General features: G+C 42.0%; 1 protein-coding gene and 1 long non-coding RNA gene across 2 annotated transcripts in view; one reads left to right on the top strand and one right to left on the bottom strand.

The window, feature by feature from the left end:
* LOC143782298 (uncharacterized) overlaps positions 1 to 13,817 on the top strand; it is a 906,302-nt gene that overhangs the window by 829,961 nt on the left and 62,524 nt on the right. The window lies entirely within an intron of this gene.
* LOC143782297 (polypeptide N-acetylgalactosaminyltransferase 12-like) overlaps positions 4,560 to 13,817 on the bottom strand; it is a 75,734-nt gene continuing 66,476 nt past the window's right edge. Inside the window, exon 10 of the mRNA XM_077269612.1 lies at positions 4,560 to 9,475. Within this exon, the coding sequence (XP_077125727.1) occupies positions 9,338 to 9,475 (138 nt within the window). The 3' untranslated portion in view covers positions 4,560 to 9,337. The remainder of the gene's footprint in view (positions 9,476 to 13,817) is intronic.

Consider the following 13,817-nt stretch of genomic DNA (forward strand, 5'->3'; position numbering starts at 1 on the left):
TGACACTGTTTTCTTGTGACATATTGTACTTCATGATAGTGGTAAAATTTCTTTGATATTACCTGCATTTATTTGTGAAAAAAAATGGAAATTTTGCGAAAATTTTGAAGCTTTCGCAATTTTCCAACGTTTAATTTTTATGCCCTTAAATCAGAGATATGTCACACAAAATACTTAATAAGTAACATTTCCCACATGTCTACTTTACATCAGCACAATTTTGGAACCAAAACTTTTTTGTTAGGAATAGTTTTGAGCATTCCGATACCGCAAGTATCGGGTATCGGCCGCTACTTGCGGTATCGGAATTCCGATACCGAGATCTGATACTTTTGTGGTATCGGGAATCGGAAGTTCCCAGTGTATGGTTCCCAGGGTCTGAAGGAGAGGAAACTCTCCTTCAGGCCCTGGGATCCATATCCATGTAAAAAATAAAGAATTAAAATATAAAATAGGGATATACTCACCCTCTGACGCGCCCTGGTAGTAACCGGCAGCCTGCTTTGCTTAAAATGAGCGCGTTCAGCACCTTCCATGACGTCACGGCTTCTGATTGGTCGCGTGCCGCTCATGTGACCACCACGCGACCAATCACAAGCCGCGACGTCATCCCTCAGGTCCTAAATTCCCTTCTAGGAATTTAGGACCTGAGGGATGACGTCACGGCTTCTGATTGGTTGCGTGGCGGTCACATGAGCGGCACGCGACCAATCAGAAGCCGTGACGTCATGGAAGGTACTGAACGCGCTCATTTTAAGCAAAGAAGGCTGCCGGTTCACAGCGATAAGGTCCAGGCTGCGTCGGAGAGGTGAGTATATCAATATTTTTTATTTTAATTCTTCATTTTACACATTCATATGGATCCCAGGGCCTGAAGGAGAGTTTCCTCTCCTTCAGACCCTGGGAACCATCAGGGATACCTTCCAATACTTGAGTCCCATTGACTTGTATTGGTATCGGGTATCGGTATCGGCGAGATCCGATACTTTGCTGGTATCGGCCAATACTTTCCGATACCGATACTTTCAAGTATCGGACGGTATCGCTCAACACTAGTTAGGAAGTTATAAGGGTTAAAAGTTGACCACCAATTTCTCTTTTTTACAAGACCTTTTTTTTTTTAGGGACATCACATCACATTTGAAGTCATTTTGAGGGGTCTATATGATAGAAAATACCCAAGTGTGACACCATTCTAAAAACTGCACATCTCAAGGTGCTCAAAACCATGTTCAAGAAGTTTATTAACCCTTCAGGTGTTTCACAGGAATTTTTGGAACGTTTAAAAAGAAAAAATGAACATTTAACTTTTTTCACAAAAAATTTACTTCAGCTCCAATTTGTTTTACCAGAGAAATTAGACCCCAAAAGTTGTTGTACAATTTGTCCTGAGTACGCTGATACCTGATATGAGGGGGTAAACCACTGTTTGGGCGCATGGCGGAGCTCGGAAGGGAAGGAGTGCCATTTGACTTTTCAATGCAAAATTGACTGGAATTGAGATGGGACGCCATGTCGCGTTTGGGGACCCCCTGATGTACCTAAACATTGAAATCCCCACAAGTGACCCCATTTTGGAAAGTAGACCCCCAAGGAACTTATCTAGATGTGTTGTGAGAACTGTGAACTCCCAAGTGTTTCACTAGTTTATAACGCAGAGCCGTGAAAATAAAAAATCCATTTTTTTCCACAAAAATTATATTTTAGCCCCCGGTTTTGTATTTTCCTAAGGGTAACAGTAGAAATTGGACCAAAAAGTTGTTGTCCAATTTGTCCCGAGTACGCTGATACCCCACATGTTGGGGTAAACCCCTATGTGGGCACACGGGAGAGCTCGGAAAGGAAGGAGCACGGTTTTACTTTTTCAACGCAGAATTGGCTGGAATTGAGATCGGACACCATGTCGTGTTTGGAGATCCCCTGATTCTAACTGAAAACCTAACCCAAACACATCCCTAACCCTAATCCCAACCCTAACCACACCCCTAACCCAAACATGCCCCTAGCCCTAATCCCAACCACACCCCTAACCCCAACACACCCCTAACGCTAATCCCAACCCTAACCCTAACTACACCCCTAATCCTAACCCTAATTTCAACCGTAAATGTAATCTAAACCCTAACTTTAGCCCCAACCCTAACTTTAGCCCCAACCCTAACCCTAACTGGAAAATGGAAATAAATGTTTTTACATTTTATCTTTCCCCTAACTAAGGGGGTGATGAAGGGGGGTTTTATTTACTTTTATAGTTGTTTTTTTTAGCGGATTTTTATGATTGGCAGCCGTCACACACTAAAAGACGCTTTTTATTGCAAAAAATAGCTATTGCGTCTCCACATTTTGAGAGCTATAATTTTTCCATATTTTGGTCCGCAGAGTCATGTGAGGGACAAGTTTTTTTGCGGGACAAGTTGACGTTTTTATTGGTACCATTTTCGCACACGTGACATTTTTTGATCGTTTTTTATTCCGATTTTTGTGAAGCAGAATGACCAAAAACCAGCTATTCATGAATTTCTTTTGGGGGGGCGTTTATACCGTTCCACCTTTGGTAAAATTGATAAAGCAGTTTTACTCTTCAGGTCACTACGATTACAGCGATACCTCATTTATATCTTTTTTTATGTTTTGGCGCTTTTATATGATAAAAACTATTTTATATAAAAAATTATTATTTTTGCATCGCTTTATACTGAGGACTATAACTTTTTTATTTTTACGCTGTTGATGCTGTATGGTGGCTGTTTTTTTGCGGGACATGATGACGTTTTCAGGGGTACCATGGTTATTTATATCCGGCTTTTTGATCGCGTTATTCCACTTTTTGTTCGGCGGTATGATAATAAAGGGTTGTTTTTTGCCTCGTTTTTTTATTTTGTTTACGGTGTTCACTGAAGGGGTTAACTAGTGGGACAGTTTTATAGGTCGGGTCGTTACGGATACGGCGATACTAAAAATGTGTACTTTTATTGTTTTTTTATTTAAAGAAATGTATTTATTTGAACAATATATATATTTTTTTCTTTATTCAAGATTTTTTTTTTTTCTTTTACACATGTAATTTTTTTTTTTTTTACTTTGTACCGGGGTGGGGGTGGGACATCATACTATAGTGTCAGATCACTGACAGGCACTACAGAGGCTTCGCGGCGCCTGCTCTGAGCAGGCGCTTGAAGGCCACCTCCTTCAGGACCCAGAAGGAGCCCCGTGGCCATTTTGGATCCGGGGCCTGCAGGGAGGAGGTAGGAGACCCTCGTAGCAACGCAGTCACATCACGTTGCTCCGAGGGTCTCAGGGAAGCACGCAGGGAGGGGGCTATGCTGCCGGAACACTGCAATCATGTTTGATTGCAGTGTTCCAGGGGTTAATGTGCTGGGAGCGGTCGGCTGACACCCGGTGGCGATCGCCTATGATGTACTATCCCGTCACTGGGAATTAAGTCCCAGGTCACTTCAACAGGATAGTACGTCATATAGGATAAAGGGGTTAAGGTTCCTGAAGGTGTGACCTCTGCAAAGTATATAGAGTTTCTGACTGACAACATTCTTCCATGGTATAAAAAGCAGGAATGTGCCTTCAGGAGCAGGAGCAAAATCATCTTCATGCATGATAATGCACCATCTCATGCTGCAAAGAATACTTCTAAATCATTGGCTGCTATGGGCATAAAAGGAGATAAACTCATGGTGTGGCCACCATCTTCCCCTGACCTCAACCCTATAGAGAACCTTTGGAGTATCATCAAGCAAAAGATCTATGAGGGTGGGCGGCAGTTCACATCAAAACAGCAGCTCTGGGAGGCTATTCTGACTTCATGCAAAGAAATACAAGCAGAAACTTTCCAAAAACTCACAAGTTCAATGGATGCAAGAATTGTGAAGGTGACATCAAAGAAGGGTTCCTATGTTAACATGTAGCTTGGCCTGTTATGATGTTTTGGCATTAAATAGCTTTATTGTTCAGTGAATGTGACCTCCTAAGACGACAAATTCCACAAATGAGCATTTTCAGTTCTTTAAAACATATCAAATGTTTAGAAATTCTACCTAATAATTTGGAACAGTGCATTTTGAGTTTTTATTCATTTTGGAGATTATACTGTTATCATTGGGAGGTTTCTTCAATAAAATTTGATGTATACTCTAACGGGTGATGACTTTTATTAGACTGACTGTCATTTGCACCGAACATTTAGAAAAATCCGAGAAAAATAAAATTTGCATAATAATTTGGAACATGTTGTAGGATGTGGGATTTTAGTGTTCCCTTTATTTTTTTGAGCAGTGTATATATATATATATATATATATATAACATCTCAGCTTGGTCACCTTGGTCTGTAAACCTTTTTAGGTTACTGAATAAAAATCTTGTAATGCTCTTATATCAACTATGGACTAACTTCCAATACTCAGTGTTATACTCTTTTGCATTCTCTATAATGCGGTTTCACCTCCTTAATTTGTAAACTTGACAAGTTATTTCTTCCTCACTTGAAGATATAAAAACTGTACGGTTACGCATCTATCGTAGTTTGGTCACAATATGATACAAAGATTTAATTTCTAAACAGAACTTTATTCAACTCAAGCTTTATTTTAATTGTGCTTTCAGACAAAATAATCATAAAAATGTGTGGATATAAAAAAATATTTTCTATTCTTTTCACTAGAAATACAGATTTTTCCCAACATACAAATAATAAACAAATCAAGAATCTTTATTTTTTTCATTACAAAATAGTTGAACTTCCCTGTCTTAATCATAAAAAGGGAGAATAAAATGATTAGTTAAGCATTATACATAACAAAGAAGAATACTAAACTCCAAAATGTGCATGCACATCGACAAATGTCCTACAATTACATGAAAAATATATTTTTATAAAAACTATTGCTACAGCACTTTGATGGTTTCCATATTAGTTATTGAACATCAAAATTTCATCAAGCTGTAACAAACACTTTTGATCCCGGCATACAAAGTGATGAATGCCAATAGGCACAGCCCTGAGCTGTAGATACGGAATATAGTCTCCACTCTTTCCAGCAAGAGCGGAACATAACAAAAAATAAATGAAAGAACCAGAACAACATACTGGCATTTAAGCTCCCCAAGTCTCTATGATTTTAGTCCAAGAATCAAGTTGAACACCAGTAGTACGGATGAGAATAAGCACAGTGTACAATTGTGATTTAAAAGGTAAACAAAAAGAACTTAAATTAAAAACTTTAAAACAATCTATATCACCTGTGTGGAACTGTATGTTCCCAAAAGTAATTGCAAAGTAGTTTTGGACAGTAATTACTGAGCTGAGTAAGGTAGTAAAGCTCTAGTCCTCACTTGTTCACTATATACTTTTCATGAATGAACTTTGTTACAAATACAAATTAGGTATCGAGAGTTATGGTGGTCTCAATCCAGCAAGTGCTCGGACCCTCAGCAGTAAACCCTTTCCTAGTGCTACCCAATTCAATGACATCTGTACAGCCCCAGAGGTCACTGTATTCTGCCGCACTCTCCCCTCACTGATGCCCTATGCGTGCAATAATACAGATATACGTGGCCAGAAATGTATCTTTAAGCTCGTGTTTTGTGCAGCAACTTGCTACTATTGAACTCTGTGGAAGGTGCACAAACCTTTATGTAGTGCCTGTTTTAGGCCATATTCACACGCTCAGTATTTGGTCAGTATTTTACATCAGCATGTGTAAGCCAAAACCAGGAGTGGAACAGTCAGAGGAAAAGTATAACAGGAACACGTCACCACTTCTGCATTTATCACCCACTCCTGATTTTGACTTACAAACACGGATGTAAAATCCTGACCAAATACTGAACGTGTGAACATGGCCTTATAATCGTTATCAGAGTATATACAGCAGTGTTCAGCTCACACTGAATTTATGACTGATGAGCAGGGCACACATTTTAGTTTAGAGACTACATTCATTAGTTTGGGAGAAGTCAATGTCTACTCGCATCCCATTTTGATATTTTATTCTAAGTGCAACTCCAGAGGTTTTTTTTTGTTATTTTAGTACTGAAGTGATGTCAGTAATCCAAGTTCCCTAACCCTTGTAAAATACTTACTAGTAGCCATCTTCAGCTGTTCCCAGCACCACTCTGGTTCTGAACTGCCATTTTGTGACCGCAACTTCTGACTGACTGGAAGTCATAAGCTTTCAATATAAGTCAATGAGAACCTCGTTCTGGCTCTCATAGACTTACATTGAGCAGTGACTTCCGGCTCACCCAGCAGACACTGGAGAAATCCAGCAGGTCACAACCTGTAGAAGACGACTGGAGCGGCGCCGTTCACAGAAGGTGGTGAATATATTACTAGGTGTAGGGAACACCAGTCAAGATGAAAACATAAATAAAAATGTTGAAGTGCTGCTTTATTAATCAAATGAGATATATAAAGAAACCTGACAATTTCACTATTCCATTGCTTTTCTTTGTGTTATCATATTATTTTACTTAAAGTAACTCTAAGTATACAAATTTTGCATATATAATTGATAACACAAATAGCTGCCAATCTGTGGGTGTCCATATCTTGAGACCCCCCCTAAAATACAGCTCTTAAGTGCACCATGCATACAAAGAGGTGATTGGGATCAATAGTAAGTTCAGGGGTGATCCACTCTACAGTCCACCTCACAGCTCGGTATACAGAACTATAGACTTATTATTGAGCAAGTACATCACTTTGTTTGCGGTCTGCATATACAGTTGTACCCAAAAGTTTACATACCCCGGCAGAATTTTTGCTTTCTTGGCCTTTTTTCAGAGAATATGAATGATAACACCAAAACTTTTTCGACACTTCTGGTTAGTGGTTAGGTGAAACCATTTATTGTCAAACTACTGCGTTTTCACTTTTTAAACCATAATGACAACCCAAAACATCCAAATGACCCTGATCAAAAGTTCACATACCCCATTTCTTAATACCCAGTATTGCTCCCTCTAACATCAATGACAGCTTGAAGTCTTTTGTGGTAGTTGTGGATGAGGTTCTTTATTTACTCAGATAGTAAAGCTGCCCCCTCTTCTTGGCAAAAAGCCTCCAGTTCCTGTAAATTCCTGGGCTATTAAGCATGAACTGTGCGCTTGAGATCTCCCCAGAGTAGATCAATAATATTGAGGTTAGGAGACTGAGATGGCGGGCACTCCAGAACCTTCACTTTGTTCTGCTGTAGCCAATGACAGGTCGACTTGGCCTTGTGTTTTGGATTGTTGTCATGCTGGAACGTCCAAGTACTTCCCATGCGCCGCTTCCGGGCTGATGAGTGCAAATTTGCCTCCAGAATTTGCTGATAACGTGCTGCATTCATATTTCCTTCAACTCTGACCAAGTTTCCTGTGCCTTTGAAGCTCACAAATCCCCAAAACATCAGTGATCCACCTCAAAGCTTTACAGTAGGAATGGTGTTCCTTTCATCATAGGCCTTGTTGACCTCTCTCTAAGTGTAACGTATGGTTGTGGCCAAAAAGTTCAATTTTGGTCTCATCACTCCAAATTACCTTGTTCCAGAAGTGTTGAGGCTTGTCTCTGTACTGTTTTGCGTGTTGTAGACAAGATACTTTGTAGCATTTGTGCAGTAATGGCTTTCTTCTGGCGACTCGTCTATGCAGCCCATTTTTCTTCAGGTGCCTCCTTATTGCGCATTGCTAGTTTTCAGAGAGTCCTGTATTTCAGCTGATGTTATTTCTGGGGTTTTTTTGCATCCAGAAAAATTTTAATGGCAGTTGTAGACAACATTTTTGTTGGTCTACCTGACTGATTTTGTTTTTACAGAGCCCCTGATTTTCCAATTGTTAATCACAGTTTGAATGCAGCTGGCTGGCATTATCAATTCCTTGGATATCTTTTTGTATCCCTTTCCTGTTTTATATAGTTCAACTACCTTAGTTAGATCCCGTAGATCCGTTGACAATTCTTTTCCTTTCCCCATGACTCACAATCCAGAAACCTCAGTGGCTGGATAAAAGATGCAAGAGTCTGTCTGGATCCCAGAAACTCACTCAGCTTTTATGCGCACACACTGATTACAAGCACAAACAGGTCACAGGCGAGGATGTTACTTTTAGTAGCCATTCAAACCCATTTGTGTCAACTTTTGTGCATGTTATCAGGCCAAAATCACCAGGATATGTAAATTTTTGATCGGGGTCATTTGGATGTTTTAGGTTGTCATTATGGTTTAAAAAGAGAAAACACAGTAGTTTGACAATAAATGGTTTCACCCAACCACTAAGCATGAGTGGAGAAAAAGTTTTGGTGCTATCATTCATATTCTCTGAAAATAGGCCAAGAAAGCAAAAATTCTGAGGGGTATGTAGACTTTTGAGCACAACTGTAAGAGCTATGCATATTAGAGCAGTGTTTAATGCATTTGGTGGGGGTCTAAGGACCTGGACTCCCACTAAATGGCAAACATTTGCACTTTATAATGACAGTCACACTTTAAGTGATAATTTTTAGAAAACTAATGTAAATAAATGTCGATGTGTAGATACATTAAAATAATAATCTAAAACTGAATTTTATGGAAAAAAAAAGGAAAAAAATAAAATAAAAAAAGAACACTTTAAAAACATTTTCATTTTAGGTCAAAATATCATGCAATTTGATACTTCTTTTCATTTAGTACAATCTTCAATGAATATGTTTTTGCAGAGTTTTTATCTATTACCGTGTGCAAAAAGCACTAGCTGTCTTATATAGAATACTCACTAACAAATCGCATGTATGTTGTTCTTCACAATACATTAATAAGCTTTTTGCAGCAAAATTAAGATTAAGTTATAGAAGAATTTAAATTATGGCAAATAAATCGGTCTACCTGGACCTATTTAAGTAAACGCCACTCAGTCCGTCCTGTGCCATATAAAACATGCCACATTACTCAACCCTGAGCAGTCAGCCAAATAAGAAACACCAAGGACAGGAAGACATAAAAAGTGGTTAGACCAGCAACCAAGGAAATAAATGTTTGAAAACAATTTAAAAGTCATTTAAAACAAAGAATCACATAAATAATCCAGTTTGATTTCCCATTGTTTACACCCAAAATTTCACCTTCTTCCTCCTACACCAGAGTCTGAAATCTACATCTCATTATAGAGATTACCATTTCACCACCCATAATCCTATAAGGCACGTCAATATAGAAGAACAGGAACAGTCACAAAGATCCCGGCAGAGTTCCTATTCTGGAGATTTGTGACAAGTATTTGTTAAAGACATCAGTTGCTGACTGAAGGCGGGAAAACGATGATCCTCACCCCTGGAGGGGACAAGCACCAGTCTACAATGGATTAGATCAGTTTCTTTCCTGGAAAAACCATTTCTGAAGGTCGGAGTTAGAACATGGTCTCAACACAGGTGCAGCGTTCCCCATGTTGGGGGTTTTCTCAGCTTGAACACACTTCTGTGTTTGCTGGTGCAGCAACGTGCCATCCTGTAAATGACAAGAGACATTAGTCGAGATAAGCAGACGACATTTTCATCTAAAAAAGGTTTTAAATTATTCTGGATATACAGTACAGACCAAAAGTTTGGACACACCTTCTCATTTAAAGATTTTTCTGTATTTTCATGACTATGAAAATTGTACATTCACACTGAAGGCATCAAAACTATGAATTAACACGTGGAATTATATACTTAGCAAAAAAGTGTGAAACAATTGAAATTATGTCTTATATTCTAGGTTCTGTAAAGTAGCCACCTTTTGCTTTGATGACTGCTTTGCACACACTTGGCATTCTCTTGATGAGCTTCAAGAGGTAGTCACCGGGAAAGGTCTTCCAACAATCTTGAAGGAGTTCCCAGAGATGCTTAGCACTTGTTGGCCCTTTTGCCTTCACTCTGCGGTCCAGCTCACCCCAAACCATCTCGATCGGGTACAGGTCTGGTGACTGTGGAGGCCAGGTCATCTGACGTAGCACGCCATCACTCTCCTTCTTGGTCAAATAGCCCTTACACAGTCTGGAGGTATGTTTGAGGTCATTGTCCTGTTGAAAAATAAATGATAGTCCAACTAAACGAAAACCGGATGGAATAGCATGCCGCTGCAAGATGCTGTGGTAGCCATGCTAGTTCAGTATGCCTTCAATTTTGAATAAATCCCCAACAGTGTCACCAGCAAAGCACCCCCACACCATCACACCGCCTCCTCCATGCTTCATGGTGGGATCCAGGCATGTAGAGTCCATCCGTTCACCTTTTCTGCGTTGCACAAAGACACGGTGGTTGGAACCAAAGATCTCAAATTTGGACTCATCAGACCAAAGCACAGGTTTCCACTGGTCTAATGTCCATTCTTTGTGTTCTTTAGCCAAAACAAGTCTCTTCTGCTTGTTGCCTGTCCTTAGCAGTGGTTTCCTAGCAGCTATTTTACCATGAAGGCCTGCTGCACAAAGTCTCCTCTTAACAGTTGTTGTAGAGATGTGTCTGTTGCTAGAACTCTGTGTGGCATTGACCTGGTCTCTAATCTGAGCTGCTGTTAACCTGCGATTTCTGAGGCTGGTGACTCGGATAAACTTATTCTCAGAAGCAGAGGTGACTCTTGGTCTTCCTTTCCTGGGGCGGTCCTCATATGAGCCAGTTTCTTTGTAGCGCTTGATGGTTTTTGCCACTGCACTTGGGGACACTCAAAGTTTTCCCAATTTTTCAGACTGACTGACCTTCATTTCTTAAAGTAATGATGGCCACTTGTTTTTCTTTACTTAGCTGCTTTTTTCTTGCCATAATACAAATTCGAACAGTCTATTCAGTAGGACTATCAGCTGTGTATCCACCAGACTTCTGCACAACACAACTGATGGTCCCAACCCCATTTTTAAGGCAAGAAATTCCACCTATTAAACCTGACAGGGCACACCTGTGAAGTGAAAACCATTCCCGGTAACTACCTCTTGAAACTCATCAAGAGAATGCCAAGAGTGTGCAAAGCAGTCATCAAAGCAAAAGGTGGCTACTTTGAAGAACCTAGAATATAAGACATAACAAAAAAGCGTGAAACAACTGAAATTAAGTATATAATTCCCCATGTGTTAATTCATAGTTTTGATGCCTTCAGTGTGAACGTACAATTTTCATAGTCATGAAAATACAGAAAAATCTTTAAATGAGAAGGTGTGTCCAAACTTTTGGTCTGTACTGTATGTGCGAGTAAAGATTTCTTGTTCACATAGATTTCTTATCGAGTGTGTTTTTTCTAAGTACAAATGAATTACATAGTAGTATAGTTTTGTCATCCATCTGTCCGTCCAGTTATGTAGTTGTAAGGAGAAGCAGCAAGCCAGGCTTGTCTCATCCATAATGGGCTCTGAACCGTCGGGTCTGTCACCTCAGTTACAGTGGGGAGCGCTTAGAGTAACAGGAGGTTCCCTGTGCTCACGGGGGCATGGCTAAGCAGGCAGAAAATGCATGCGCAGAAATTCAAACTGTGGAGGGGGGAATTCTGAGTGCGGAGAGTGGTGTGAGGTAATTTCTGCTGTGAGGCGAGGGGGCGGAGCTAAGGGGAGCTGGAAACGAGAGGGCGCGCTGACAGGAGCTGACCGATGGGGCCCTCTGACAGGCTGCATGTACCGCTGTCCCCGCCTACATCAAGGTCCTTGACAAAACTGTGAACTCGGCCGACGACGCTGACACAACTGCCCCGGCTGACGGTACTGCCTGGGGAAGGCAAGGTCTGTGGGAGGGATACCGATGCAACTCAGCAGTCCAAACAGACCACCGTGAACTGTTTTGGAACCGTCTCCCCGATAGTTCAAGAATTCTCACCGCTGAGGTCTGACCCTCCTTCTGCCCTGCATCTGTTGGGGCCAGTGCCCATGCTAGAAGCCCGGGCAATCATCACCAGTGACAGGATTGAAAAGAAGACACCATCAGGACCACAAGAACACATTCTCAACGCCAGAAAAGCTTCCCCCATTTTCAACAAGACTGTAAGGCTGTGTGCACACGATGCGGAATTATTGCGGATCCGCAGCGGATTTTTTTGCGCAGAAACGCTGCAGTTCCGCACAGTGATTTACAGTACAATGTAAATCAATTAAAAAAAAACAAAACTGTGCAGATGGTGCGGAAAAATCCACATGAAAACCGCTGCAGATCAAAAGAAGTAGCATGCTACCGTATTTTTCGGACTATAAGACGCATCGTACCATAAGACGCACCCCAAATTTGGGGTGAAAATTGCAGAAAAAAAGATTTTTTATAAGATGGGGGTCCGTCTTTTTGTCCGAATTTAAGATCTCTTACCTGAGGGCAGGCAGTGGCAGAGCAGGGCCACAGGAGGCATGGTGGTGGCAGAGGTGAAGTGATGCTGAGGTGCGGTGGACGGAACGGCGTGCACCTGAGCAGGGTCCCATCCTGCTTAGGTGGGCGACGCCATGGCCTAGTGTCCATGGGGAGGTTGCGGCAGTGCTGTGGCAGATGTGCGGTCACTTCCTCAGGTGGCGGCGGCCAGGGTCCCTTCCACATTTGAGGTGACGCCACCGCAGTATTGAAGGAGAGCAGCAGAGCTGGGTGAGTCACGGTTTTCCCGGTGGCGGCGGGCTTACCGGCATTGTGGCGGCGACAGAGGTGCGGGGATGATGTGGCGCGTTCACCGGTATGGCGTGAGCAGGGTCCCGTCCTCATTTGAGGTGAATCCGTGGCCCGGTATTGAAGGAGAGCAGCAGAGCTGGGTGAGTTACGGTTTTCCCGGTGGCGGCGGCCATCTTTCTGAGGCCGCGCGTGCGCAGATTCAGTACTCTGCTTCCCAGGGCTTCAGGAAAATGGCCACGGGAGGCCGCGCGTGCGCAGATGGAGATCGCGGTGGCCATTTTCCTGAAGCCGAGATCTCAATCTGCGAACTCGGCTTCAGGAAAATGGCCGCCGCGATCTCCATCTGCGCACGCGCGGCCTCCCGCGGCCATTTTCCTGAAGCCCCAGGAAGCAGAAAACTCAATCTGCGCACGCGTGGCCTCAGGAAGATGGCCGCCGCCACTGGGAAAATCGTAACTCACCCAGCTCAGCTGCTCTCCTTCAATACCGGGCCGCGGATTCACCTCAAATGTGGATGGGACCCTGCTCACGCCATACCGGTCACCGTGCCACATCATCCCTGCACCTCTGTCGCCACCACAATGCTGGCAAGCCTGCGTTACAACTATAAGACGCACCCCCTATTTTCCTCACAATTTTTTTGGGGAAAATGTGCGTCTTATAGTCGGAAAAATACGGTACTTCTTTTGTGCGGAACTGCAGCGTTTCTGACCCCTTCCATTATAGAAATCCGCAGGGGTAAAAAACGCAGAAAATCCGCACAAAACCTGCATTACGTCCGCAACAAAAACGTACAAAATCCGCACCTGCATTTTCTACCAGGAGATATGGATTTTGTGCGGAAAATTCTGCACCCCGATCCGCAATGTGTGCACATAGCCTAACAGATCCCCGATGTGGCTTATTCCAAGTGGCCCCAGTCAAAGTGAGCGGCACATCTGTGACTGGAGCGCAAAGTGATAAATGCATAGTTTACATTTTCTTCCCCCATTAGTTAAAACCCCCTCATTTAAATATCTCCCTAGGAGGAGTATCCTCCTGTGAATTAAACCCTTTGTTAACCCTTGGTCTGTCTCTTGTCCGTTACTGCATCCCGCTACCTGCTCACATAGTGACTCATAAATCCAGGTGTTAAATTGAATCCTAGTGTCAAAGAATTGAACATCTTCATTAGTTTGAATTCCCAAATTTTTCTTTCCCCGACATCCTTAAAATGACCTTTTAGTATTAAGACTTTTAAATCT

Source organism: Ranitomeya variabilis, chromosome 6 (genome assembly GCF_051348905.1).
Source record: "Ranitomeya variabilis isolate aRanVar5 chromosome 6, aRanVar5.hap1, whole genome shotgun sequence".
NCBI classification, from domain to species: domain Eukaryota; kingdom Metazoa; phylum Chordata; class Amphibia; order Anura; family Dendrobatidae; genus Ranitomeya; species Ranitomeya variabilis.